Source organism: Petromyzon marinus, chromosome 51, assembly GCF_048934315.1.
Source record: "Petromyzon marinus isolate PM22_M1 ecotype Great Lakes invasive population chromosome 51, UKy_Petmar_22M1.pri1.0, whole genome shotgun sequence".
NCBI lineage: Eukaryota > Metazoa > Chordata > Hyperoartia > Petromyzontiformes > Petromyzontidae > Petromyzon > Petromyzon marinus.
In genome coordinates this window covers 14,020,505-14,046,005 of record NC_133717.1, presented here as the reverse complement: position 1 = coordinate 14,046,005, position 25,501 = coordinate 14,020,505, and the positions used below count along the sequence as shown (strand labels likewise).

The window sequence follows — 25,501 nt, the reverse complement described above, 5'->3', positions numbered from 1 at the left end:
CCCCAGTGGCGATGTCTAGACACCGCATCAGATACTAATTTGAGGCTGAGTCGACCTAGGGGAGGCCCAGGACCGGTTCAGATAATCGTCACTGGTGTTGGCCGTGAGCGGAAATCGAACCCGGGTCGCCAGGTTCATAGCGCAGCGCGCTAACCGCTACACTACCGCTCCCCACACTACACAGACACACACACAAAGACACACATACACTCTTTCACACGTCGCTCGTAACAGCAGCCATCAGCAATCCTTACGCCAGCTCGCCAGCCATTTGTCGTTAAAGCATTTCCAACACTCTGCTCAGTCCCCCGAGAAATTAGGACTTTCCCCGCGCAACCCTGCCTCTGCTTCGTGTCAGCTGGCGCTATATTCGAGGCCCGCGGCACTCGGCCACAAGTAAAACGATCCCTCGCCCCCCCCTACTTGTCATGACGGCATCACACCCTGGCGGTGGCTGGCCACTGAGTGAGAGGTGATGGGGAGCTGTTTTCGCCTGGCAAGTGGGCATCCTCTTCCCGTGTGTGCCTTTGTGTCCGTGTGCCAACTTGGCCCGCTTAGCCCTGAAGCCGGACCTGCACCTGAACGATCGGCTGCACAACTCGCTTGCACGCGGACGCCTCTGCAACCGGGTTGCAAGCAGTGGCACAACTAGTTGCTCGCTTGAAAGTAGAGGCAGACTCTGCGATTTGTGGTGAAGCGGTCCATCGTTAGCACATTTTCCAACTAATTTTGCCAAAAAAAAATCGCCCACAGAATGCTCTAATGAATGCTGCAGGTCACTCTTACAATTGAGGCTCATACTGGCATTTAGAGTTCTCACCCTGTTAGACAACATAAACGTGGTGCTTAAAACTATGAGTCGTCGTTTAACTTCCTGTTCTAAACATTCGGTCACTCATGGACAAGGGCAGGATATGGCCCTTGTTTCTGGGGATGCTTCGATCGCCGTCCTGTCTAGCGTCTACGCAGCGTCGCCTCGGTCTACGTCAACATCTTAGCCACTGAACACGGGTGAAGGATGTGGCGACTATAATGGGCATCTCTTCGTCGGTGACGATCGAACCGTCCGTTTAATAGAACTGACCGCGCCAGGAGAGTCGGCCGCCAACCGCCATTACCAGAAACAGCCATGCGCGTGCTTTGCAACGCGGGAACCTTGTAGTACAGCTACTCGCTCAGGCGACGGACAAAGCAGTTGCAGGCGATGATTGAGTTGCATGATCTGGACAACGGTTTTGTCTCGGAACTGACAGCTCGGGAACGGGGCCGGGCTTCAAGGCCACGCCGGGACGTTAGCGTTGTGGGCGATGTGCAGCTGCTCACACGGCGATCGCCGACACTGCTGCACCTCCGATTAGCACGGCTGGCTATGTACGGTGCGAATAAAATTCAACACGTGCAAACACCATACCTGTCAACCCCTTATCAGTACCCTACCTTATTACAGACCATTTCACACCTTATTGGTCACCCCGTGCCCTTATAAATCTCAACGTTCATCCTACAAAATCCCATCACAAGGGAGAAACGTGAACATATTTTTAAAAATGTGGCCGTATTCAAACGGCTGTACAGCGTATGTGCCTGAAAACTAAATTTCCCTGTCAACCGTATGGGTTGACAGGTATGATACACACTCCAATAGTGGCGAGATGTTAACTACCTCACTTGGTATACAGGAGGTTGTGGGTTCGATCCTGACCCTGACACCTCGATATTTGGAGTTTGCATGTTCTCATTCCCCGTGGTCGTGTGGATTTTTCTCCGGATCCTCCGGTTTTTTGCTCCACATTTAGAAACCGGCGTTTAGAGTATTTGGCTACGACTATAAATTTCCACGTGATAAGCCGCTTTGTTGAGCTATCATTTGTGAGAGCCGGGTCGCTCCTGCAAAAGAGCTGTATAGCTCAGTGGGCCTTACCTGGTAAAATAAAAAATAGTTTTTCGTTTTTTAAATAGTTTATAGACTCCGTACTCTTGAACGCCACCAAGTGGGAGCCTCTCTACGGCCGCCGATCAAGCTGGGCTCAGTGCGAGTTCACAGCTGGGCGATGGCCTCCCAATGCCGCACGGATCATGCTCGTCGTTTGACCGTACTTTCACCGCGCCGGTCGGTGCGGGTTCGTCGAAGGCGTCAGGGCACAGTCCTGCAGCAGTCGTCGCTGCTCTGCCCTCTGCTGCCGACTGCATAGCGCCGCAGCAGCCTATAGCAAACCTGCTGTTGGCACGGTGGTCACCCGTCAAAACAACTATCCAGGCTGAACAAAAAAAAAAACCTGCTGAGCTTTTCGAGATGGAGCGCATCCCGGGTGACTAGGTCACAGTGTACATGTGGCCGTTGTGCACGCACGCACACAAGACAAATACGAAGGTGCCCCAACGGATGTGTACACTTCACATGGCGCGGAGGGGAGTTGGATCTTTTTATCTTGGTCTAAGTTGTTGTTAGCGAGCACCTATGAAGGTCGGCACGGCACACTTAGGGGGTGGGTGGCCAGCGCCACACTCGACTGGCCTTTGTCTCCACACATTTACACACCGCACCAGGTACTCAATCAAGGCCGAGCGGACCTAGGGGATACGCAGCCTCAGGAACCGGTTCCAATATGCGCCTCTTTTGTTAGCCGTGGCGGGGAATTGAATTTGGGTGGTCCGGTTTGTAGTGCATTGTGCTGACCGCAAACGCTGCCGCCACCCCCATTAAATATCTCCGACGGGCACGCATTTAGACACGCGTACGCACGCATATTTGCACGCCCACACTCTCAAGCTCGCACACAATTAGCAGAGTGCTGTAATGTGCACTATTCTTGGCTAATTCACAAGCTGTCCAAACACGAATGTCATTGAATGATGTTCCCTTAATTCCTCGCAGTGTAAATCCCATTGCAGGGGTCTAATTGTGTTAAATTTATTCCCGGCTTGCTTATAAGTTGTATATATATAATGTTATACTTGTGCAAATTGTTTGGTACGTAATCGCACGTTTGATTATTGTTACATTATGTCGGCACACACTCTTGAAGGCTGGAACATCCAGAGGCGAATGTTTTAACAGTCAAACATTTCATTTGGATAACGGTAACGGTGCGGCCCTGCAGTAACTTGTTCCGGCCGCCGCTTGCGTTTGTGCGCCTAACTCGGGGGGAAACTCGAGAGAGCGCTCAGTCTCTCCTAGGTTGACTCGGCCATAAATGAGTACCTGGTACTGTGTGTAAATGGCGGTGCTGTGGGGAGACAAAGGAGAACGCTTCTTGGTACTGGACACGCCAGCCTCTGGTTTGGTATTTGCGCCATTATTGCAGTGCGAGGCTATCATGCGGGCGTTCTATTTCACAGATAAGGATAGGTAATCCTTTCAAATTTGGACTTACGTTTCGAATGTGCCCATGGGATCTTTAGCGTCCACCGGTACTCCTTTTGGTATGTACAGCCCCGCAGTATTAACCAGGGCGGCCGTTGGGCTTTGAACCACGAACCTCTGCTGCGAGCGGTCAACGCGGCCACCACCTGGCCTTGTCAACGCCCATGTTAGGCACTCTCTGACGGTGTTTTTCCCCAGATGTGTTCCTGGCTAAAGCAACAATTGTTTTGAGTTCTTGTGTGTGCATGCGTGCGTGTTTGCATGCATGTTTGTGTGCGTTTTTCGTCGTCACAGAGCCAAGATGAAGGTCACATCAAGGAGATAAACATCACCCATCACGTGAAGGAGGGCTCCGAGAAGGCCGACCCATCACAGTTTGAGCTGCTCAAAGTTTTGGGCCAGGGCTCGTTTGGAAAGGTACAATTTCACCCAGCCAGACTCTCGCATCTACGCCTCCTCTTAATCTCTGTTAATGCTTCACATGTGATCATTACAATAATTGCTGCTTGTATATTGGCTTTCATAACATCTCAAGGTACGTTACATCAATGACAGTGGGCAGGGCGGAGGGAGCAGGGTGGTTGGGTAAGAAGTGGGCCAATTAAAATAGAAAATGCCTTCTGACAGAGAAATATTTTTAGGCGAACCAGACTCCCTGAAAGCCTTTGGTAGAGAGTTCCACAGTCCGGGTGTCACGGGAGTGAAGGCCCAGAGAGTTCCACAGTCCAGGTTCCACGGGAGTGAAGGCCCAGAGAGTTCCACAGTCCGGGTGCCACGGGAGTGAAGGCCCAGAGAGTTCCACAGTGCGGGTACCACGGGAGTGAAGGCCCAGAGAGTTCCACAGTGCGGGTGCCACGGGAGTGAAGGCCCAGAGAGTTCCTCAGTGCGGGTGTCACGGGAGTGAAGGTCCAGAGAGTTCCACAGTCCGGGTGCCACAGGAGTGAAGGCCCAGAGAGTTCCACAGTGCGGGTACCACGGGAGTGAAGGCCCAGAGAGTTCCACAGTGCGGGTACCACGGGAAGGAAGGTCCAGAGAGTTCTACAGTGCGGGTACCACGGGAGTGAAGGCCCAGAGAGTTCCACAGTGCGGGTGTCACGGGAGTGAAGGCCCAGAGAGTTCCTCAGTGCGGGTGTCACGGGAGTGAAGGTCCAGAGAGTTCCACAGTGCGGGTGTCACGTGAGTGAAGGCCCAGAGAGTTCCACAGTGCGGGTTCCACGGGAGTGAAGGCCCAGAGAGTTCCTCAGTGCGGGTTCCACGGGAGTGAAGGCCCAGAGAGTTCCTCAGTGCGGGTGTCACGGGAGTGAAGGCCCAGAGAGTTCCACAGTGCGGGTGTCACGGGAAGGAAGGTCCAGAGAGTTCCACAGGCGGGTGTCACAGGAGTGAAGGCCCAGAGAGTTCCTCAGTCCGGGTGCCACGGGAGTGAAGGCCCAGAGATCGCTGCCCATGGACTTGTGGGGATGCGGAGATTACGTTTCACAGTTTAAGTTTTCCATCGCAGTCTGATCACAAATTATCTGGCTTTGAGTGGCGGTGTAGTTATAAGCAATGAATGCCTGTCCCAGTTAAGGGTCTCTACTCTGCGCATCATCATCATCAGCAGTAGCAGCATCATAATTATCAGCGGTCATTGTCATCGCTGGTTGCTGTTTGTTGCTGCATGGTGGTCAGTAGAGCACGGACTGTGCTGTACTGACCACCATGTGACCCTGCGGCATGCAGCACCTGCTATGCACGGTGGTCGCCCATCCAATCACTATCCAGGCTCAAGTTTGCTCAGCTTCCGAGAGCGCGGACCTGTGACCGCGAGCGTGAAACGAATTGAGTCAGGTTTGCTGACACCCCGATCGCTCGTCATGGGGCATCCGAAAGTGCATACCCTCATACCCGCTAAAGACGACAATACCTGGGGACGGGTCCCCATTCGCCGATACGATACGAGACTGTGGCATGGAAGAAACGTCATAATCTCCTCGATGGCGTAAAGCCGATAACGGCGCGTTTTTTTTCGGAATTTTGAATCGGTAGAAATCGTTTTGCACCACAGCCCCGAACATGGGCGGAGTGCCGAGCTGCGTCCCCACAACGATTGATTGGACTCGAAATTTGGTGGGTGGAAATGGGTGGGGGAATAAAAAAAAATTATAAAATATATTGCCATGTCCTTTTCCCAAGTGCAGGGTGACCTTGTGTTTAAAAATAGAAGGCTTTTAATCTGGATGTGGAGCAGTGGTTGGTGGTGGCCCACGGAACTATGGGAATATTTATTTATTTATGTTTTACACATTGGACACTGCGTGCTGTAGGAGTAAGCAACAAAACAATCGTTAGTGTTTTACGTTTCAGTTTTGAAACGTAAAACACTAACAATATTGTTGTACATGGATGACCAGGTGACACGCCAGGGGTGGGGGGAGGGGCTGATACCGTGCGTCATAGACACTGGAGCCGCTACCGCTGAAAACCTGGGTTTGTGTCCAGGCTTCAACCGGCTGTGGTTAAAATGGTTTCTCAAGTACAGTGTGTTGATGGCCCCAACCTGATCACCAAAAAGCAAACCAGATTAATTGTATATATTATTGACTTAATTCACTCCACGCCATAAATACAAATAAATACAGGACCCTACCGTCGAACTTGCCGGTTTCAACCGTTTACGCCGCCATTGGTCGACCGTCAACCGAATCGTGACCAGGCCATGTAGCCGATGCGGCCACCTGATGGACAAAGATTCAACGGCCGGCAGTAGCGCGGCAACGAATCCCAAACCATCGACCACATCGTAAACACTCTGCTGCTGCCGCTGCCTTCACACCTTTAAAAGAGGAATGGACGAGATCCACTCTGCTTCTGAACGGACAATTGAGTGGATATCAAATCTAAAACTACATCTTTAATCTGCTGCTATTAATCCATACGAAAGAAAAATACTTAATTCGGCTTCATGCAGAGCTCCCTGAGAGTTTTCACTTTTGTTTGACTGATTGATATGGAACGGACACTCTTTACAGGGCACATGAACGGTGTGCTCGCAGCGTGGATAAGAAGCTGTTGAAGGGGCTTGAGAAGTTCAGGAATTCTTTGACTTCATCGTTCGTGGCCGTCCTGTGACACACGCTCAAAGTGGCAGCTTCAAGTGGACATTGTTAATCTCGTGACACAACGCAGATTGCGCACCCAGGGGTATGATCGGAAGAAATATAATTTTAAAAAATCGGTCAGCTGCGTTTGTAACTGTAATTGACATCAGATTTGGTTGCCACTAAATGCAAAGCATTTGGCGGTTAGAAAACGGCCGTGTGTCGCGGTGGCTGTCGTGCGCGGATCAACGAGAAGGTAGCGATTCACGTCCTGGTCAGAGGTCAACTCAGCCACTCATCATCATCATTCCTCTGGGGTGGATAAACAACTCGTACCACTGTGTGGGAATTCAAAAGTGGTCATCCTATGGAGAAACTCTTTTCTCCACAACCCACAACCCTGTGGCTGAGCTGCACCAGCAGCTGCCTGGAACCCTCTCCCACTGCACGTGCGCAGCATCCAGGCACCATCATCCACATTCAAGCAGCAGCTCACGGCTGTCACCTTCCCAGTCTCTCACCTGCTTCGGCTCTCACCTGTCCAGGTTGATACCTGGTCATAGGTGCTACTCACGAATAGCACTTGCTACAGACGTCTGCTAAAACTACAGGGGGACCTTTGTCTTTGTAGGTGTTTCTGGTGCGGAAAATCAAGGGTCCCGATGCTGGGCAACTGTACGCCATGAAGGTGCTCAAGAAAGCCACGCTGAAGGGTAAGTGTGTGGCGGTGGCGGCGGTGGGGGTGGTGGCGGTGGTGGTGACGATGGTGGTGATGGTGGCGGCGGTGACGGCGGTGGCGGTGAGGGCGGTGGCGGTGAGGGTGGCAGCGGTGAGGGTGGCGGTGAGGGTGGCAGCGGTGAGGGTGGCGGCGGTCGCGATGGTAGCGGTGATGACCGAGTGTCGACCTCGCAGGGCAGGGGCCTTGCGATGACCGTGGCGAGGCAGCAATGCTGACGTTCTGCCATCGAGACGCAGATTTTATCTACTCGCCTGGCTGCCCACACACACTGCCTACACGCCTGCCTACTAACCTACCGACTCGCATACCTAGTACCCACCTACCTACTTACTCACCTACCTCGTAAACCTGCCCACCTACCAAGCCGCACCGTTTGGATGTCAGGTTCCGTCTTCCATTGAGATGTTTCGCGCAGCCTGTCCTGGGCTAATAGTTGTATAGCTGTGACACTTGACTTGGACACTTTGCGGTGACACTTTGCTGTGACACTTTGCTGTGTGACACTTTGCTGTGACACTTTGCCGTGTGACACTTTGCCGTGTGACACTTTGCCGTGTAACACTTTGCTGTGACACTTTGCTCGCGCGCTGTGTCCCCTCCAGTCCGTGATCGCGTGCGGACGAAGATGGAGCGAGATATCCTGGTGGAGGTGAACCACCCCTTCATAGTGAAGCTTCACTATGGTAATCCCTCCGCCGTACCTCACCGTAACACACCACACCAGTGCACCGCGGCGGTAGCAATGTGCTGCGATACGACAGCACGCCATGCCAGCAACGTCTCCCAACACCGAACGTGTTTACCGGCACTCCAGAACGGACACGACGATGTTTCCGCACAGAAGGGAGGAGGCCCTCTTCCATCAGTGGATTGACAAGAGGGCTGTGTCTGTAATAGAAATATGGGTTGCATATTAACAAGCCATACTTGCGATTTCTAATTTTTCCCGCACAAATACCCTCCCATCTACCCACTCCTCCACCCACCTTACCCACCCACCTCTCTCCCTTCCTATTTACTCGCCTACATACCCATTTATGCACCTACACAACCACTTATTTTCCCACCAACGTATTTACAGATGCACCCAACCACACACCTTCATATGCCTACCTACCCACCCAGCCACCGATCCATCCAACTACCTATTTATTCGCCTCCCTACCTCTCTACCCACACACACCTACCGACTTAACCCACTCACCTAATCAGCCACCGACCTACTTAACCACCTACCTACCTGTCCAACTACCTGTTTATGCAGCTACCTACCTCACTACTCACCCACATACCTACCCACCAACCTACTTACCCACCTACTCACCCAGCTTCCTACTTACCCACCTACTCACCCAGCTACCTACCTCCCTATTCACCCACATACCTACCCACCTACCTACTTACCCACCTACCCACCCAGCTGCCTACCTGTCCAGCTACTTATTTACTCATCTAGCTGTCTCCCTACCCACTCACCTACCTACCCGACTGCCCAACTACCCACGTACCTACCCATCTCCCTACCTACTTAATCAACTACCCATCCACCTACCTACTTATCCACAGACCTACCCACCCACCCAACTCGCAGTACAGCAAATTGCTAACCGCCCATTGCAATCACTCGCCATGCCACCTGCCCAATCACCCACTCACCTGCCCCGTTCTGTTTGTGCTGCAGCGTTCCAGACAGAAGGGAAGCTCTACCTGATTCTGGACTTCCTCAGGGGAGGAGACCTCTTCACTAGACTCTCAAAGGAGGTGAGCAGGCCCAGCTGTACGTGCGGATCACATGTCATACACACACTCGTAAAGAAAAAGATTCCCCGTATATCCTTTCATAGACTGTTGTAGCAAGCGCTGTTCGCGAGCCCCCATTAAGGTCTGTACGGCGCATGAGGGAGTGGGTGGTCTGCACGTTACACGGCCGCCTTTGTCTCCCCAACGGTGATGCTTACACATGACATCAGATACTCATTTAAGGCTGAGGTAACCTAGGGGAGGCCCAAGACCAGTTCAGATAATCGTCCCTGGTGTTGACCGTGAGCGGGAGTCGAACTCGGATGCCGGGATTGTCGCGTGCAACCTCAGTCCTAACGTTCCCCATAATGCATTACAGCGACAAAGATCCCCCATGTAGCCTGAAACATACTATTGGGGCAAGTGCTGTTCACGAGTAGCACTTATGAAGGCCGACACAACAAAGACATAGACAGAATCAAAATCACTATGTATTTATACTGGAGGAATCCGATTATCCATGAAGCTCTTTTTCACAGATGTCCAGTCTGGGCGGGTAAGAACGCTACAACAACAAACAGTACAAACACATGATAGTAGTGCAAAGTACGAGAAAGGTAAACACATCACCCATACAAATACAACTCAACCATCCTACCAGGCAAAGCCGTCGTCCGACCACGGGACAAATTAAGTTTCGTGCAGAGGTCTCACAGTGAGCAGCATCACCTGACATCGTGTCGGAGAGCCGCCCTGAAGATGACGTCATCGTTGTCATCGCAGAACTATTTCTGTCGTCGTTTCCATGGTTCCCTTCGCTTTGCCCCTCCCGTGCCCCCCCCCCGCAGGTGATGTTCACGGAAGAGGACGTCAAGTTCTACCTTGCGGAACTGGCTCTGGCGCTGGACCACCTGCACAGCCTAGGCATTATCTACCGCGACCTCAAGCCTGAGAAGTGAGTCACACCGTTGGTTTCATTCATGAAATCTTAACGAAGGGGATAATTTGCGTGTCATTTGAGTCTGGTTTAGTTTTGTGAAGTGTCGTCGTTTATGCAAATTGCATCTCGCAACCGCTGAGGAAGCGGATGAGCTGGAAGGGAGCGGCGAGGCGGTGAGCCGGTGCTACTAACTATTCGGCAAGGTCTGTGTATTTCCATATATTGAGATGTTTTCATCCGCTTAATGATTGTGTTCGTACATGTGGGTGGAACCCAGAGAAAAAACCACACACGCCAGCGAGCCACAACACTATCCCCGTACAGATGGCGATTAGTCTACTTGCTAATGTGTAACATGGAAACATTTCCTGACTTCACTGATTGGCTGAGCTGATCACATGGGAGGGGGGGGGAATTGCTCGCCCTTTACACCAGCGTCTAATCACTCCGAGCGATTGCCTGAACGTTTGACCGCTCGAGTCGACCAGACTAAGAGATGAACTCGGTGAAATCCACAGACGACTTGAGGCTCTTGACTTTAAACCCCACGCGGTGTCGTCAACTTGGCTGAGACTCTACGACCAGCATAACAATTATTCTCACCGAACCAACGTCCCGCCGGAGGGTTAATCGCGTTTCCCAAACCTTCCCAGCAGAAGAATAGTTACCCAGATGCTGCCCCCTTAGCTTTGCTCCCTCATTGAATCACCACATTACAATGAACCTCACCTTGCTTGTGTACCTGTTGAAGACGCAGGTAGCGGTTTAGTTGGAGTTTCGACCCCTATTGCCAAAATTCTGGGTACGTTTTTGATTCAGCAATTCATAATTTTTTGTGAGTGTCGTTTGTTTGTTTTGCCGGTCTCGTATTATTCTGCTGCACATGCTCCTGTCCTGTTTGTTAAGAGCTCGAAGGTTATACTAGCCGTGTAGATTTGCATTAATTGCAAGTCGTCAATGTTGGGGGGCAGGGCAGCGCAGTGGCTCACAGCAAGAAGGGGGGGCTGGGTTCAATACCTGACTCGGGCACCCTTCTGTGTGGAGTTGATACATTTTACCCATTTTCTGCAGAGTGTGAGAGTGTGTGTGTGTGCGAAAGAAAGTGTGTGTGTGGAGTTTGTATGTTCTCCCCCTGGTCTACAGAGAGTGAGTGTAAGTGTGGAGTTTGTATGTTCTCCCCTGGTCTACAGAGAGTGAGTGTGTGCGTGAACTTTGTATGTTCTCCCTCTGGTCTACAGAGAGTGTGTGTGTGTGGAGTTTGTATGTTCTCCCCTGGTCTACAGAGAGTGAGTGTGTGCGTGAACTTTGTATGTTCTCCCTCTGGTCTACAGAGAGTGTGTGTGTGTGGCGTTTGTATGTTCTCCCCCTGGTCTACAGAGAGTGAGTGTGTGTGTGTGGAGTTTGTATGTTCTCCCCCTGGTCTACAGAGAGTGAGTGTAAGTGTGCAGTTTGTATGTTCTCCCCCTGGTCTACAGAGAGTGAGTGTGTGTGTGTGGAGTTTGTATGTTCTCCCCCTGGTCTACAGAGAGTGAGTGTAAGTGTGCAGTTTGTATGTTCTCCCCCTGGTCTACAGAGAGTGAGTGTAAGTGTGGAGTTTGTATGTTCTCCCCCTGGTCTACAGAGAGTGAGTGTGTGTGTGTGGAGTTTGTATGTTCTTCCCTGGTCTACAGAGAGTGAGTGTGTGTGGAGTTTGTATGTTCTCCCCCTGGTCTACAGAGAGTGAGTGTGTGTGTGTGTGGAGTTTGTATGTTCTCCCCTGGTCTACAGAGAGTGAGTGTGTGTGGAGTTTGTATGTTCTCCCTCTGGTCTACAGAGAGTGAGTGTGTGTGTGTGGAGTTTGTATGTTCTCCCCCTGGTCTACAGAGAGTGAGTGTGTGTGTGTGTGTGGAGTTTGTATGTTCTCCCCTGGTCTACAGAGAGTGTGTGTGTGTGGAGTTTGTATGTTCTCCCCTGGTCTACAGAGAGTGAGTGTAAGTGTGGAGTTTGTATGTTCTCCCCCTGGTCTACAGAGAGTGAGTGTGTGTGTGGAGTTTGTATGTTCTCCCCTGGTCTACAGAGAGTGTGTGTGTGTGTGGAGTTTGTATGTTCTCCCCCTGGTCTACAGAGATGGAGTGTAAGTGTGGAGTTTGTATGTTCTCCTGTTCTGCATGGGCTTCCTTCCATAGCTACTTAAACCATACCGTGTAACCGATATTGGCCAATACATCCCAATTGCTGAAAATGTACCTACGAAATACTCAACAGCAACAACATTACACACAGCGACATCGCCCCTCCTACTGCGACAACACTTGGCAAGACCCTCCTGAAAACAAGTCTTAAAGATTCATTGGGGCTTTCCTGGTTAATAACAAGCGGAATACTAACGATACGTCTATCGGAAGCGTCGGAATCGTTTCTACTCGGTGAATCGTTGGATCCATCCCTTCTGTCCGTCCGAGGTCACTGCACGCCGTGCTTTGACAAAACCACGAAAACCCTGAAACCAAACACTGCTAAGCTTGCCGCACAGCTTATCAACCTGCCAATGCTGAGATGTGTGTCGTTTGCGGGAGAGATAAGCAATGGAATACTTTAAAAATAGTTTCCATTTTAACAAAAAAATGGAATGTAACGCCGCTTATCAGCGTGATTAGCTTGCGTCAGTAAGAACGTGCGGGTGCGCGTGGGTGGCGGTGCGCATTCCTAAAACGTGCGTCTGTGCGCACGCACGCACCCACCCATTCGCGCGCGTTTCCGTGCGTGCATTGCTTGGCGCGGTCGAATCGCCTTACACTCATGAATGGAATTTGGGGGGGGGGAAACCCCAAACATAGGACCACAAAGCTTGGGAAATATTCTGGCGCCTTCCTGCTTGTCTGTGGTTTTTCCTTGCGATTCTGTGCAAAACCTACGTGCTTTATGAAAACACAACGTTATGTATTGCTATTATTAAACTAAAAAGGAGGCTCCTTTAATGCAGTGGCTTGCCAAACTGATTTTATTTTTGTTCTTTTCCCAACAGCATTCTGCTGGATGAAAGTGGACACATTGGACTCACGGGTGAGTTCTGTTCCTTGTATGTCGTGCCGGCCTTCAAAGGTGCTCGCTAACAACACTTGGCACGTGACCCAACAGTCTGTGTTGACTATGTGGCTGGGGGATCTTTGTCTCTGTGAGCACGTGTATGTAAGCATGTGTGCGTATGTGAATGTCTTCAGACTTTGGGCTGAGCAAGGAGTCGATCGACCACGAGAAGAAGGCCTACTCGTTCTGTGGCACCGTGGAGTACATGGCGCCTGAGGTGGTGAATCGCAAGGGCCACACTCACTCGGCGGACTGGTGGTCCTTCGGGGTGCTCATGGTAACGAGCGCGACGAGCACACGTACACGCACGCGTACACAACAACAACAACCGCTGCCGTTCACCAAGTGGCGGTGACGTCACCACGGCACTTTGTGCCAGGCTGGGTGCATTTTGAGGCCGTCGCGTGCAGTGTGGAAGGCTTCGCTGGCAGGAGGTCACGGGACAGACGCAGGTTCTGTGGTTTGACTGCTGTGCCAGGCTAGCTGTGCCAGGCTAGATGCAGGAGGCCACGGGACAGACCCAGGTGCCATGTGTTTGTTGACTGAGATGACTGATAGATGCACCAGCTGTGCTCCCCACTGTGCCACCTCGCTGCCTTTTAGCCGACCGGCACTCCGCTCGTTGTTGTGAGTGTCGCTCCTCTGCCCTCCACTGTTGTTGGTGGGCGACTTCCTCCAACTGCCCAGTAGAGTGTCCTTCACGAGCTTCCTCCATGTTTATACCCACGAACACTCCCAAAAAGCTTGAACAAACTCAACACATTCTTCAATACCACTGTCCATGTAAAATAGGCGAGGGATTACCGATTAAGGGAACCTATTTTCTTTTACACGCTTGCTGCAACGCAAAGCAACGCAAAGCAACAGGATCTCTGACCATCGTGCCTCCCGGGGTTCGCAGTCCTAACAAACACTGCCCTCTCGACACGATGCGGTCGGACCGGCGGCAGCGCGTTCGCTGCTCGTCACAGAGGGTCGTGGTTCGAGCCCGCCAACCGCCCCGGTTAATAATACCGGCCGTATGAACCTACAAAAATACCACGCTCCATCAGCTTCACGGTGGACAGCGAGGGATCCCGCAACGTCTTTAGAGAAAAAAAGTCGGCCACATTGTCACGGCGAAAACTTTGCAAGGCTTGTGAAATTACCTGGAAATGTCCTATTTATTTTTAATTGGGTACAACCACTTTGACAACATCACCCCTTAACTTGCAGACTCTACCCATCTGTGAAACATTAGCACCTTGACAGCCCATGCACTATAAGAACGGCGCAGATTCCAGATGTGAAAAATGTATGAATGTTATCAATTGAATGACCACCGTTTCCCGCGTTCCTCTTCTTACAGTTTGAAATGCTCACGGGAACGCTCCCCTTCCAGGGCAAAGATCGCAAGGAGACGATGACTATGATTCTGAAGTGAGTTTGATCACCCTCCCAGATATTGCGAATATCTGGGGTGGTTAGCGGTTTATTTATGTTGTGTGTGTAAGATTTTCGCGGATGTGCTCCGTAGCTCTCCGATTTGTATCGTTAATTTTTTTGTTGTTTTATACTTTTACGTGACTTTACCAAAGAGTATGGATCCTTGCAGTCACGCAAGCTTCAAATCTAGAATTGTATTTTTCGTTACAACTCCACATCCGTTGCTCAGAAACCAAATTCGGTTGAAACTCTCGAACAAAATACGGACTCCCTTCCTGGACTGGCTTGTCAGCTTGTTGGTATTGTTGTGACCCGTGCTTTGCAGGGCCAAGCTAGGAATGCCGCAGTTCTTGAGTGGAGAAGCGCAGAGTCTTTTGCGAATGCTGTTCAAGAGGAACCCAGGCAATCGCCTAGGTGAGTGCCTTTGTCTTGTGCGTGTGCGCACGCGTGTGTGAGCGTATGTGTGTGTGTGTGTGACTGTGGAGAGCGGTAGCGTAGCGGTCAGCGCGCTACGCTATGAGCCCATCGACCTGAGTTCGAATCCTGCTCATGGCCACTAACACCAGTGACGAGTATCTGAACAGGTTGTGGGCCTCCGCAAGGTCGACTCAGCCCAAAATAATTACCTAGTGCCATGTGTGAAACCATTGTCGCTCGGGAGACAAATGCGGCCCGGCGTGGTGCTGGCCACCCACCCCCTCGTGTGCCTTTCTGGCCTTCATAGGTGCTTGCCAAGAGCATTTGTCCTAACAAGTAGGGGGGATCTTTGTCTTTTTTTCGTCAACGGTGCAGCTTGGGTGGATGTCGAGGGGGGGGGAGGGCCTTCATCCAGCAGTGGATTGATCGTGGCTGATGATGATGCCATTGTTTAAATGCATCGGATACATGTCACATGTGCGGCCCTCTTGTCAGTTGATTGCTGGACGAGGGCTCCCCCACGCTATGCAGGTCATGGGGGTTATTTGACCACACTTCACCATGTTGGTCATTGCTGGTTGGCGAAGTCTTTTAGCACAGGCGTGGAAGCATATAGTTACAGTACAACAATGGTTTGTGCTAAATTGCCATTTGCTTCCAACAACATCATAGCCCTGCGGCCTCTAACACCGTTCATGCATTGTGGCCGCCCATCCATGCGTTATCCAGGCTCAATTTCGCTTAGCTTTCGACGGCGGATGAGCTCAGGGACATTGTGCGTCGTTTGGCCATAGTCTGCATCAGTTTTGGCGCTACAGCGTGGTGATCCGTTCATAGATACCCCACTAAAATAAGTGACGAATTGTAGAGAAAGCAACATTTTAATTCACAGCCTCTACACTTCTCCCGCCAATCTGTTATCATCTTTACGGGGTCCTCTTTTTTTGCCGATATCAAAGTGATGAAAAACAATAAGCTTTCCCCCTGCTTTTTTCCTCCTGATGACGATTGCTTGTGTTGCGATCGAAACGTTATAGTTTTTTGTTAATTTTTTTGTTCTACGTGACTTTACGTGAAAGACCCAAAGAATAAGATTTACCCTTTACGACAAGAATTACGAGAGGTGTTCAGATGTTCAAACACTAAATAGATATCTTATAATAATTTAATCATTATTTTAATGCATAAAGCACCCTTAACCAATCGTTCTCAGGGCACAAGGCATCATCAAGTCTGCATTAACCACACGTCATGCTTGTGGTAAAACATGCAGACAAACGTGCTTCAGTGATAATGTACACATTGTCTTTTAAACTGATTGACCTACTCCAGAGCCAGCCTCCTTTACGGCCTTGTCTCACCCTCAGTGTCGGATCAGAGAACAACGCCAACAGGGCGAACAATAATAAATCATTAATAGCTCGGGTTGAGCAGTTATATCTGCTCAATGCACCTGTATTATTGCTGGAAAGAGTAAAGCCCCCTATTCCTTTTTCATCATTCTGTTATCACTCTCCTGATACACCATGGAGCCCCTCTTGAGGCGGGGGGGGTATGTTGACCTACTCTTTCACACTGTACATGTTCTCCCCATGTTCTGCATGGGGTTTCCTCCCGAGCTGTGCGGTTTCCTCCGACAGCTAAAAAACAAACACATGGTTGAGGTTTCCTCCTCCCTCCCCTTGCAAGTCGAGCACGCCAGACCGTCGGAGCACGACCGCGGCAGCATCTTCGAACGGCCGTCTTAACGGGAAGAAGGAAAAAAATTACAATTGTATCGCGTATCTTAACCTACTCGGGGTTTGTTTTTTCATTGTAAACAAGATTGCAAAGAAATAAAAATTATAAAAAAAATGTTCCAGTGCGGCAAAACACGAAACCTCCTCCAAAACAAGGAACTTGCGAGAGAAATGGGCATATTTCTTGTAAATCACGCACACGTTCCTCGATCCTCCAATCCACATCACCTCTCATAAGGGTCGACTCGGCACATGCATCCATCCAGGGTTTGTAAAACTCTGTATAACCTTTTGATTGACCTGAAGTGACTTGCCACAGCCCATGGGAATGTGGAATTTCCACCACTGATTTAGGGCCACCAATGGAGTATGAGCACCGACCAATCACTTGTTTGAGCAAAGAGACACTTTGACCCATCGAGAGTTTAATGGAAGTGTTGAAAGTCGTTCTATGTCGCCCGTAGTGACCAGCGAGATCTCGGCCACAGTGCCCCTGTGACACAAGGCGGCAGGAGGCAGCAAGTGCTATACTGTGCAGATGATTCCCAACGAGGGTGAAACTCAGTTGTCTCGTTGTCCTCCGGCTGCTGCTGTCTAAAATGCTTTGTTGGTGACACTGTTTACCCTTTTGAGTCGGTGGTCTAGACAAGGCTGTGTTGAAGCGGTGCGGTGGTGTCACATGAGATGCAAGGCATGATGGGAGGGAGCGATCCTGTGCTTACAATCACGTGGTTTTGTTGCCTAGAAATCCCATCGTGTTTGTCCTGATGTGCCGTGTTATACTTTACTTTCAGGAGCTGGATCTGATGGTGTGGAAGAAATCAAAAGACATCCATTCTTTTCCACTATTGATTGGAACGTAAGTTTTTGTATACGTTTTACTTTATTTAGCTGATGGTGAATGAGTGGGGTATGTAGGTTAGAAGGAGAGTGGATGGGCAAGCTAGTGGGTGAGTGGATTGATGCGTGGGTGATTGAGTGCAGTCATGGGTGGGTGCTTGAGTGAGCGGTTGGCTGACTGAGTGAGCAAGAGTAACTTAGTGCATTTCTTGGCTGGAGATTGATTCAGGCTATTATCATGAGCACCACATTGTGCAGAGTGATCAGTGGTTGTCCTATAAACAGACTGGCTCCTGTCACAGGAATGTGTAATTTCCACCACTGGCTCAGGGCTGCCAGCAGAGATGAGTACCACCCCCATACATTCATTTGAACAGAGGCATTTTGACTTGTGTTAACTTGTCATTCAATGCTTATCATGCAGTCCATTGAATGCACTTTTAACAGCCATATGATGAATATGTAAATGAAATATATTACAGCACTTTGTTAATCCACTGCTGAATGAAGACCTCTGCATACCCTGTGGGTATTAGCATTTGTTTGACCGTACTTCACCACAGTGGTCAGTGCGCACGTAAGTAAAGGGTGGTGGCAGGCCCAGGACCAGATCATATGTCGCTTGCCACCGATGTTCGCCATAGCCAGGAATTAAACTCGCGTCGCCGAGTTTATAATGCACGCAAATGCGCTAACCACTGTGCCTCCGCTCCCCCTGTACGGCCACTCGGAGGATCGACGTCTCATTCTGTACCGTGTGTGTAATTTTACAGAAGCTCTATCGGAAAGAAATTCACCCGCCATTCAAGCCTGCCGTAGGCCGACCGGAAGACACGTTTTACTTCGACCCCGAATTCACAGCTAAAACACCAAAAGGTGAGAACCGGGTTCCCTGTAAAGGTGGCGGGGAGGAACCCTCGTGATAGAAGGCCGAATCGGACTTTCAATTACTCTTGATGGAAAAAAGCAAACGCACAAAGACAAAACCACATTAACATACAAACACACAAAGACAAAAACACATTAACACACAAAAACACTAACACACAAAGACAAAAACACATTAACACACAAAGACAAAAACACATTAACACACAAAAACACATTCACACACAAACACACAAAAACACATTAACACACAAAAACACATGAACACACAAAGACGAAAACACATTAACACACAAACACATAGACAAAAAGACAAAGACACAAACACACAAAAACCCATTAACACAAACGCACAAAGACAAAAACACACAAAGACAAAAAAATATTAACACATAAAACACATCAACACACAAATATAAACACACATTAACACAAAGACAAACACACATTAACACACAGACAAAAACACATTAACACACAAAAACACAAAACCACAAACACACAAAGACAAACACATTAGCACACACACAATCACACAAAGACAAAAACACATTAACACACAAACACACAGCCAAAAACACATAAACACACAGACAAAACTACATTAGCACACACACAAGCAAACAAAGACAAAAACACATTAACACACAAAAACACATTAACACACAAAGACAAAACCACATTAGCACACACACAAGCAAACAAAGACAAAAACACATTAACACACAAACACACACAAAAAATCAAGTGCAAGTCAACTGAGTATAAAGAGATTTTTGCAGTGCTAGAAGTCATTGACCTCGACGATAAAATGGGAAAACGGCGCTATAGCCATGACATCAATAATACCCTCTAGTATCCGATAAGTACGGCTAAGGTGTTAAATATTTATTCGTTGATTTTTCATATGTATAAAGTTCCATCAGTAAATCGATTATTTGAATGTAAGGATTATTATATTTTAACTATTTAAGCTAAAGTGACTAAATGTATTGCCAACATGAGATCACGCAAGGCACTTTTAGCGGAAGTGACATCACACTTTGTCATCATTGCACAAAACGATTTGGGTCATCCGAAGATTTCTCAGATTAATGAACATCTTGCACATCCGCCTTGCTCGATATGTGTGTCTGTACAACATAAGAACAGCATAGTCAGCTAAAGCGGCCTCACGTTGTGATCCCAGCTCACTACCCGATGCAGCGGCTTTTGGCTCGTCATCGAACAAAGGCGGTCACCGCCATCGCACGCTTTCAGACGCGCTTCTGCGGCGAAGCCACTGGAGCTATGGACTTTTTTAAATCATCTAGATTGAAAACTTTATTACTCTAGAACTGCTTTTTGTGTTTAGTTTGTTGTCCTTCCCCGCACCATTGATTATCGTGGCTGTGAAAGAAGTAAAACATGCATACAACGTACGTACACACAAAGCGGGTTTGAGCAAAACGGCGTTGTGTGTTGACGTCCAATTCGGCCGTGAAATTCTCTCAGGCCGGCGGTAAGGAGGAGCTTATCGGTCGGAGGTCGGTCGATATGTTGGCACGTGTAAAAAAAATGGTAACTTCATAAACGTGACTTGTTTTTATATTCTTAGTTTTTTCGGTAAAGTCACGTTGAAGAGAAACAACAAAATAACAAAATATATATAAAACAATAAAAAATTCTCACGACGTTTCGACCATAACTCAAACGGTCATCATCAGGTGTGTCGGTTTGCATAAATTTATTTTGAAAACGGCATATTTATTTATATATATATAAAAAAATAACGTTTGCGTCACGCGCAACGATTGGCAGTTTGCCCAGGACTAGTCCATTTATTTTTTGAAAAGAGGAGGGGGGAGACGAAATTTGTTTTTATGTATGCTGTCTGAAAGCCACTGTAAGCGTGAACAATCAATCAAGAACTGAAATGATTTATCAAATCTTTCCAATGATTGCTAAGATAGAATCCATCTTCTCGGTTGAAATTGTCTCTGTGCTTGTATATGTGGATAGCCTCATGAACGAATCTCTCATGGAAGCCAGATGGCTTACAAAGAACCTCCGTCTTGGAAAAGTCAATGGCATGTGAGCCTACTGAATTAGAACAATGATCTGCTACGGCCGAGGTGTTGGTCCTACCGTGTTTAAGGTCTGCTTTATGTTCACGAATGCGGTCCGAGATATGGCGTTTGGTTTCTCCAATGTAACTACTACCACAGAGGCAACTTAGTTTGTAGACACCAGGGTATTGTATGTCCGGAATCACATCTTTTACAGACGGAACCAGATCACGGATTTTATGTAATGTGTTGAAACGGACCTGGATCTTGTGTTTATTCAAGATTTTGGAGATCTTTTTTGTGATCCCAGCAATGTAGGGAGAACATTTCTTATTTGTGGTTTATTTGTTGTCAGATTCCCCAGGCGTCCCTCCCAGCGCCAACGCTCACCAGCTGTTCCGCGGGTTCAGCTTCGTGGCGACGCCGCTGGGCGACGTGGAGGAGACGTTCGTGATGGCCACCACTCAGCTTCACCCCATCGTGCAGGTGGAGCAGCCGAGCGCTACGAGCGCTACGATCGCTCGTGCCGGGAACGCCCCGACGACGCGATGCCCGGTTTCACAAACACGGCCGACCGATTCACCGCCCCCCCCCCCGCCACTCCCGACGCGATTATCTGGCCCAACCATCTGAGTGTTAAATTCTAAGCTGTTGCTCTACACCAACATCAGCCGTACGAATACGAAGTAGTAACCTCATCCTGGTCAAACTCTTCCTCATCAAAATCAGGCAAACGTGAGGTGGTGCAGCGGTAGCGCGTCTTGTCGCTCTCGCTAAGGAGTACCTTATGCGTGATTAGTTGCAACTCCACGCCACTAAAGGAGTACAAAGCCGGCCCGCAAGTGTTTAGTTAACGAGTCGGTTCAGCGGTGGGTGAAGGGTACGCCGCTGTGACGCTGCCTTCTGCAGGGTCTCATTGCCTCTGCTCGATCACATAGCTGAAGAAGGCAGCGATGCAATGGATATTCGCCCACTGCCATACCTAGGAGTCTTTGTCAAGGTTTTTTCCTACATCTTGGCAGGCTCTGCTAGAATACTAATTTTAATCATTATTATAACGCAATCTGTAACACAATAATTCACGGATGTAAATGACCGCGACTCAAGAGGCGAGGCGCCAAACTCGGTGACACTCAAACGCTGGGAGAAAGGGGTGGGGCCTTAAAGTATTTCTTTAAAGTCGGAGTGGATTGAACGCTGCCACTGCTGCGAGTGCGCAGCAGGACCGTGATGATGGCCGCGTCACAACGGCGGGGGCTGCCACGGAGAAACGACGTCCAGTAGTGACCACGGCCACGCTCTTCTGTGTAGACAGGAGGAGGAAGTTGTGAGTCACGCTGCTGCTGCTGCTGCTGCAGAGAGTTCCACCATGAGCTTGTAGTGCAGGGCGGAGTGACAGGAGCGATACGGTGGACGACCGACGGTAGCGGCACGGTGGTGGCACAGGCAGGGGATCTTGTCGCTGGGTCCTGCTGGCAATGATGAGAAGCCAGTTGAGAGAGCACAGGCAGGAGATGTTGTCGCCGGCCTTGCTGGCGATGGGGGAAAAAAAAACGACTGTGGAGCGTGGCAGCAACTGGCTATGAAACCGGGACTTAGCTTTGAGTACTAAAGCTTTGTTTCCCAACAGCAGCTGCACGGCAACAGCGTGCAGTTCTCGGACGGCTATGAGCTGCGGGAGGACATCGGTGTGGGCTCCTACTCGGTGTGCAAGCGCTGCATCCACAAGACCACCAACATGGAGTACGCCGTCAAGGTCTGTGCGCGTGTGCGCGTGTGCGCGTGTGCGCGTGTGTGCGTGTGTGCATGTGTACGGGTTTCCTCCGAGTTATCTGGTTTTCTCCCATAGCTAAAAGCCCACAGAATGTTGCCAAAAAGCATCCCAATGCTGTACCTGACGATGACTCAATTGGGATCGCACGCGGTGGCAACATCATTACCCCTTTACTGCGCAAACTTAACAGGCGTGTATCTACCAAATAAGGTCTGTTTGTGTTTTTTGGGTTGTGGATTCCTTTAAATATATGGTTTGCATCCTGTTTTAAATGTAGAAAAATAAATAGATGGAAATCTACGAATGAATGAACTATCCTTCTGAGTTTAAATATTCCAGCGTGCCTTAGGGACGTCGTATCCACATGCCAACTGTTACATTCTCTAATCTTTTGTTTATTTTGTTTTATTTTGCTGAACAGATCATCGACAAGAGTAAACGAGACCCGTCGGAAGAGATAGAAATCCTTCTCCGTTACGGACAGCATCCCAACGTCATCACGTTAAAAGACGTAAGCTCACTTTAAAATCCACAAATTGCCATAGGTTCGTCTCTGATAACTTAGGCTCGGCCTGCGAGGTGGCCTGGAGGGTTTTACATGGCCGTGTCAGAACCGTGAGCGTGCATAGTTGGGCCAACGTCGACCAACGTTGGATTTTTCCTGGAAGGGTGCTGAGCGCAGCTGCTTGAAGAGTCTGGGTTCAAATCCAGGTTTAACCCGCCTGTGATTAGTGTAGTGAATTTATGGTCTCAGCCCATTCCCCAATGACTGCACACACACCCACAAAACCCATGATACTAAATTTGTTTTTGCACTTAAATCGGCTGAATTCCCGCTTTCAGAATGAACAAATATTTGACTGTCGTGCGAGAAACACGGCTGTCGTTTCAATAAACTCAGCCTGTTCCAAATTTATCGAACGGGCTGGACCCCTCGTTAACTCGTTTACAAACCCCCATCGCGGCTTAGCGACCGTTTGGGGCCGTTACGCGCGTGACCTTTACGCTAATTGGCTTAGGCTGGCCACGCGCTGCCGCGGCGGCGCGGGGGAAACAGGCGCGTGCACGTAGACACGGAGCGCACGTACACACGGGGCATGTGTGTACAAGGGGAGCGCACGTACACATGCGGAGCGCGCGTACACGCGGAGCGCACGTACACGGGGTGTGTGTGTGTACAAGGGGAGCGCACGTACACACGGGTGGCGCACGTACACGGGGCGCGCACGTGCATGAGCGGAGCAGCGGGAGCTTAAAGCGATGACACGAGCCAAAGAGTTCTCGCGGCTGGAGGGGCTGAGCCTGCAGGTGCTGTGGGCAAAGCGCACTTTAGGGTCGGCGTGACACGAGTTTTCAAAGGGGCTGTGTGGGCAACATCGCACGCACGCACACACACACACACGTGCGTACGCGGGATCTGGCGGCCTCTGGCCTTCCCCCAGCGCTGGTAGTCACGCGTGACCCTGGTTGCCATTTCAGGCTGAGTAGACCTACAGGGGAGGTGCTTGTCATAAGACAATGCACACACACGTACGTAGTCACGAACACACACATACGTACAAATACACACATCCATGAATACGCCTACAAAAAGGAGAAAGATCTTCCATATAGCCTGCAATAAAATGCTTTTAGCGAGCACCTATTAAGGCTGGCACGGTGTACGACAGAGTGATGTTGCCAGCACTACTCCCGGCCGTGTTTGTCTCCCCAGTGATGAGGATTACACAGTTACTCATTTAAGGCTGATCCAGTTCAGACATTCGTAACTGATCTTGGCTGCAAGCGAGAATCGAACTCGGGTTGCCGGGTTCATAGTGCGGTTGTGCTAACCCACTGCGGCACTGCTTCCCACATACACCGACAAGACAAAGATCCGCGTGTAACTTTTCACAGAATGTTGGGGCAAGTGCTGTTAGCGAGTAGCACCTATGAAGGCCAGCACTGCACACAAGGATGTGGGTGGCCAGCATCACGCCCAGCCGCCTTTATCTCCCTAGTCGCAATGTTTGCACACTGCAGCAGGTACTCATTTGAGGCTGAGTCGACCTAGGGGAGGCCCAGAACCGGTTTAGATAATCATCATTAGTGTTGGGCGTGAGCAGGAATAGAACTCGGCTCGCTGGATTCATAGTGCACGCTTGCTAACCAGTGCGGCACTGCTCGCCACATACACCTACAAACACTCGCACGCATGCATGAACTCTCATAGCCCCAGTCGTAAACAGCGCCTGTGACAACACCTTTGTCAGTAATGGCCCGTGAGTGGATGCCCTGAAAGGGCTTTTAACTCTCCCTAGTTGTATGTACACGGTGTACGGGCTGCTGAACAATGGCCCAGCGGTCAGAGCACTCGCCACCAAAAGCACTTTGCACATATCCAATGGTTCGATTCCTGCCCCAGGTACACGGGAATTAATTTCCAGGCGACAATGATGGTGTAATTTACAACATTAGCCTACGACGTGGCTGCTATTTTGGCCAATTCATCGTTGGTGAGAATTGCAATCTTGAACTACGGTAAGTAATTATCAGTGATGTAGCTCTAGATTTATGAAGATGATGATGATTAAAATGATGGTGATCACTAGGTCTACGATGACCATGACAGCTTGTACCTCATCATCTCTAGGTGTACGACGATGGGAAGAGTGTTTACCTCGTCACAGAGCTCATGAAGGGCGGGGAGCTGCTGGATAAAATCCTGCGGCAGAAGTTCTTCTCGGAGCGCGAGGCCAGCGCGGTGTTGCAGACGATAGCGCGCACCGTCGAGTATCTCCACTCGCAGGGGGTGGGTGCGCTTCTCTCGGCCGCACTCGCGCGCACACACAGCAATCACTCACGCATGTACACATAATAATCACTCACGCACGCACACATACACACAGCAATCACTCATGCACGTACACATAATAATCACTCACTCACGCACGCACACATACACACAGCAATCACTCATGTACATACAGCAACCACTCACACAGCAATCACTCACGCATGTACACATACACGCAGCAATCACTCGTGTATGTACACACAGCAACCACTCACACAGCATTCACTCACGCATGTACACAATGATCACTCACGCACGCACGCACACATACACACAGCAATCACTTGTGTACGTACACACAGCAACCACTCACACAGCAATCACTCACGCATGTACACATAATAATCACTCACGCACGCACACGTACACACAGCAATCACTCGCACAGCAACCACGCATACACACAGCAATCAATCGTGCACGTACACACAGAAACCACTCGCACAGCAATCACTCACGCATGTACACATAATAATCACTCACGCACGCACACACGCACACATACACACAGCAATCACTCATGTACGTACACACAGCAACCACTCACACAGCAATCACTCACGCATGTACACATAATAATCACTCACGCACGCACACATACACACAGC

The 25,501-nt window shown here is 49.7% G+C and overlaps 1 protein-coding gene across 4 annotated transcripts in view; it reads left to right on the top strand.

Annotated features, from left to right (window-relative positions):
• LOC116953403 (ribosomal protein S6 kinase alpha-3) overlaps positions 1-25,501 on the top strand; it is a 70,844-nt gene that overhangs the window by 37,605 nt on the left and 7,738 nt on the right. For 3 of the 4 annotated variants that reach the window (XM_076075003.1, XM_032973576.2, XM_032973578.2), the window contains 15 exons: positions 3,659-3,781; positions 7,073-7,154; positions 7,783-7,863; positions 8,862-8,941; positions 9,769-9,875; positions 12,865-12,902; positions 13,061-13,203; positions 14,275-14,345; positions 14,677-14,765; positions 17,302-17,366; positions 18,121-18,223; positions 20,639-20,769; positions 21,914-22,039; positions 22,479-22,568; positions 24,690-24,848. In XM_076075003.1, coding sequence (XP_075931118.1) covers positions 3,659-3,781; positions 7,073-7,154; positions 7,783-7,863; positions 8,862-8,941; positions 9,769-9,875; positions 12,865-12,902; positions 13,061-13,203; positions 14,275-14,345; positions 14,677-14,765; positions 17,302-17,366; positions 18,121-18,223; positions 20,639-20,769; positions 21,914-22,039; positions 22,479-22,568; positions 24,690-24,848 — 1,488 coding nt within the window. The remainder of the gene's footprint in view (positions 1-3,658; positions 3,782-7,072; positions 7,155-7,782; positions 7,864-8,861; positions 8,942-9,768; positions 9,876-12,864; positions 12,903-13,060; positions 13,204-14,274; positions 14,346-14,676; positions 14,766-17,301; positions 17,367-18,120; positions 18,224-20,638; positions 20,770-21,913; positions 22,040-22,478; positions 22,569-24,689; positions 24,849-25,501) is intronic. The other variant, XM_032973577.2, reaches the window with a different exon arrangement.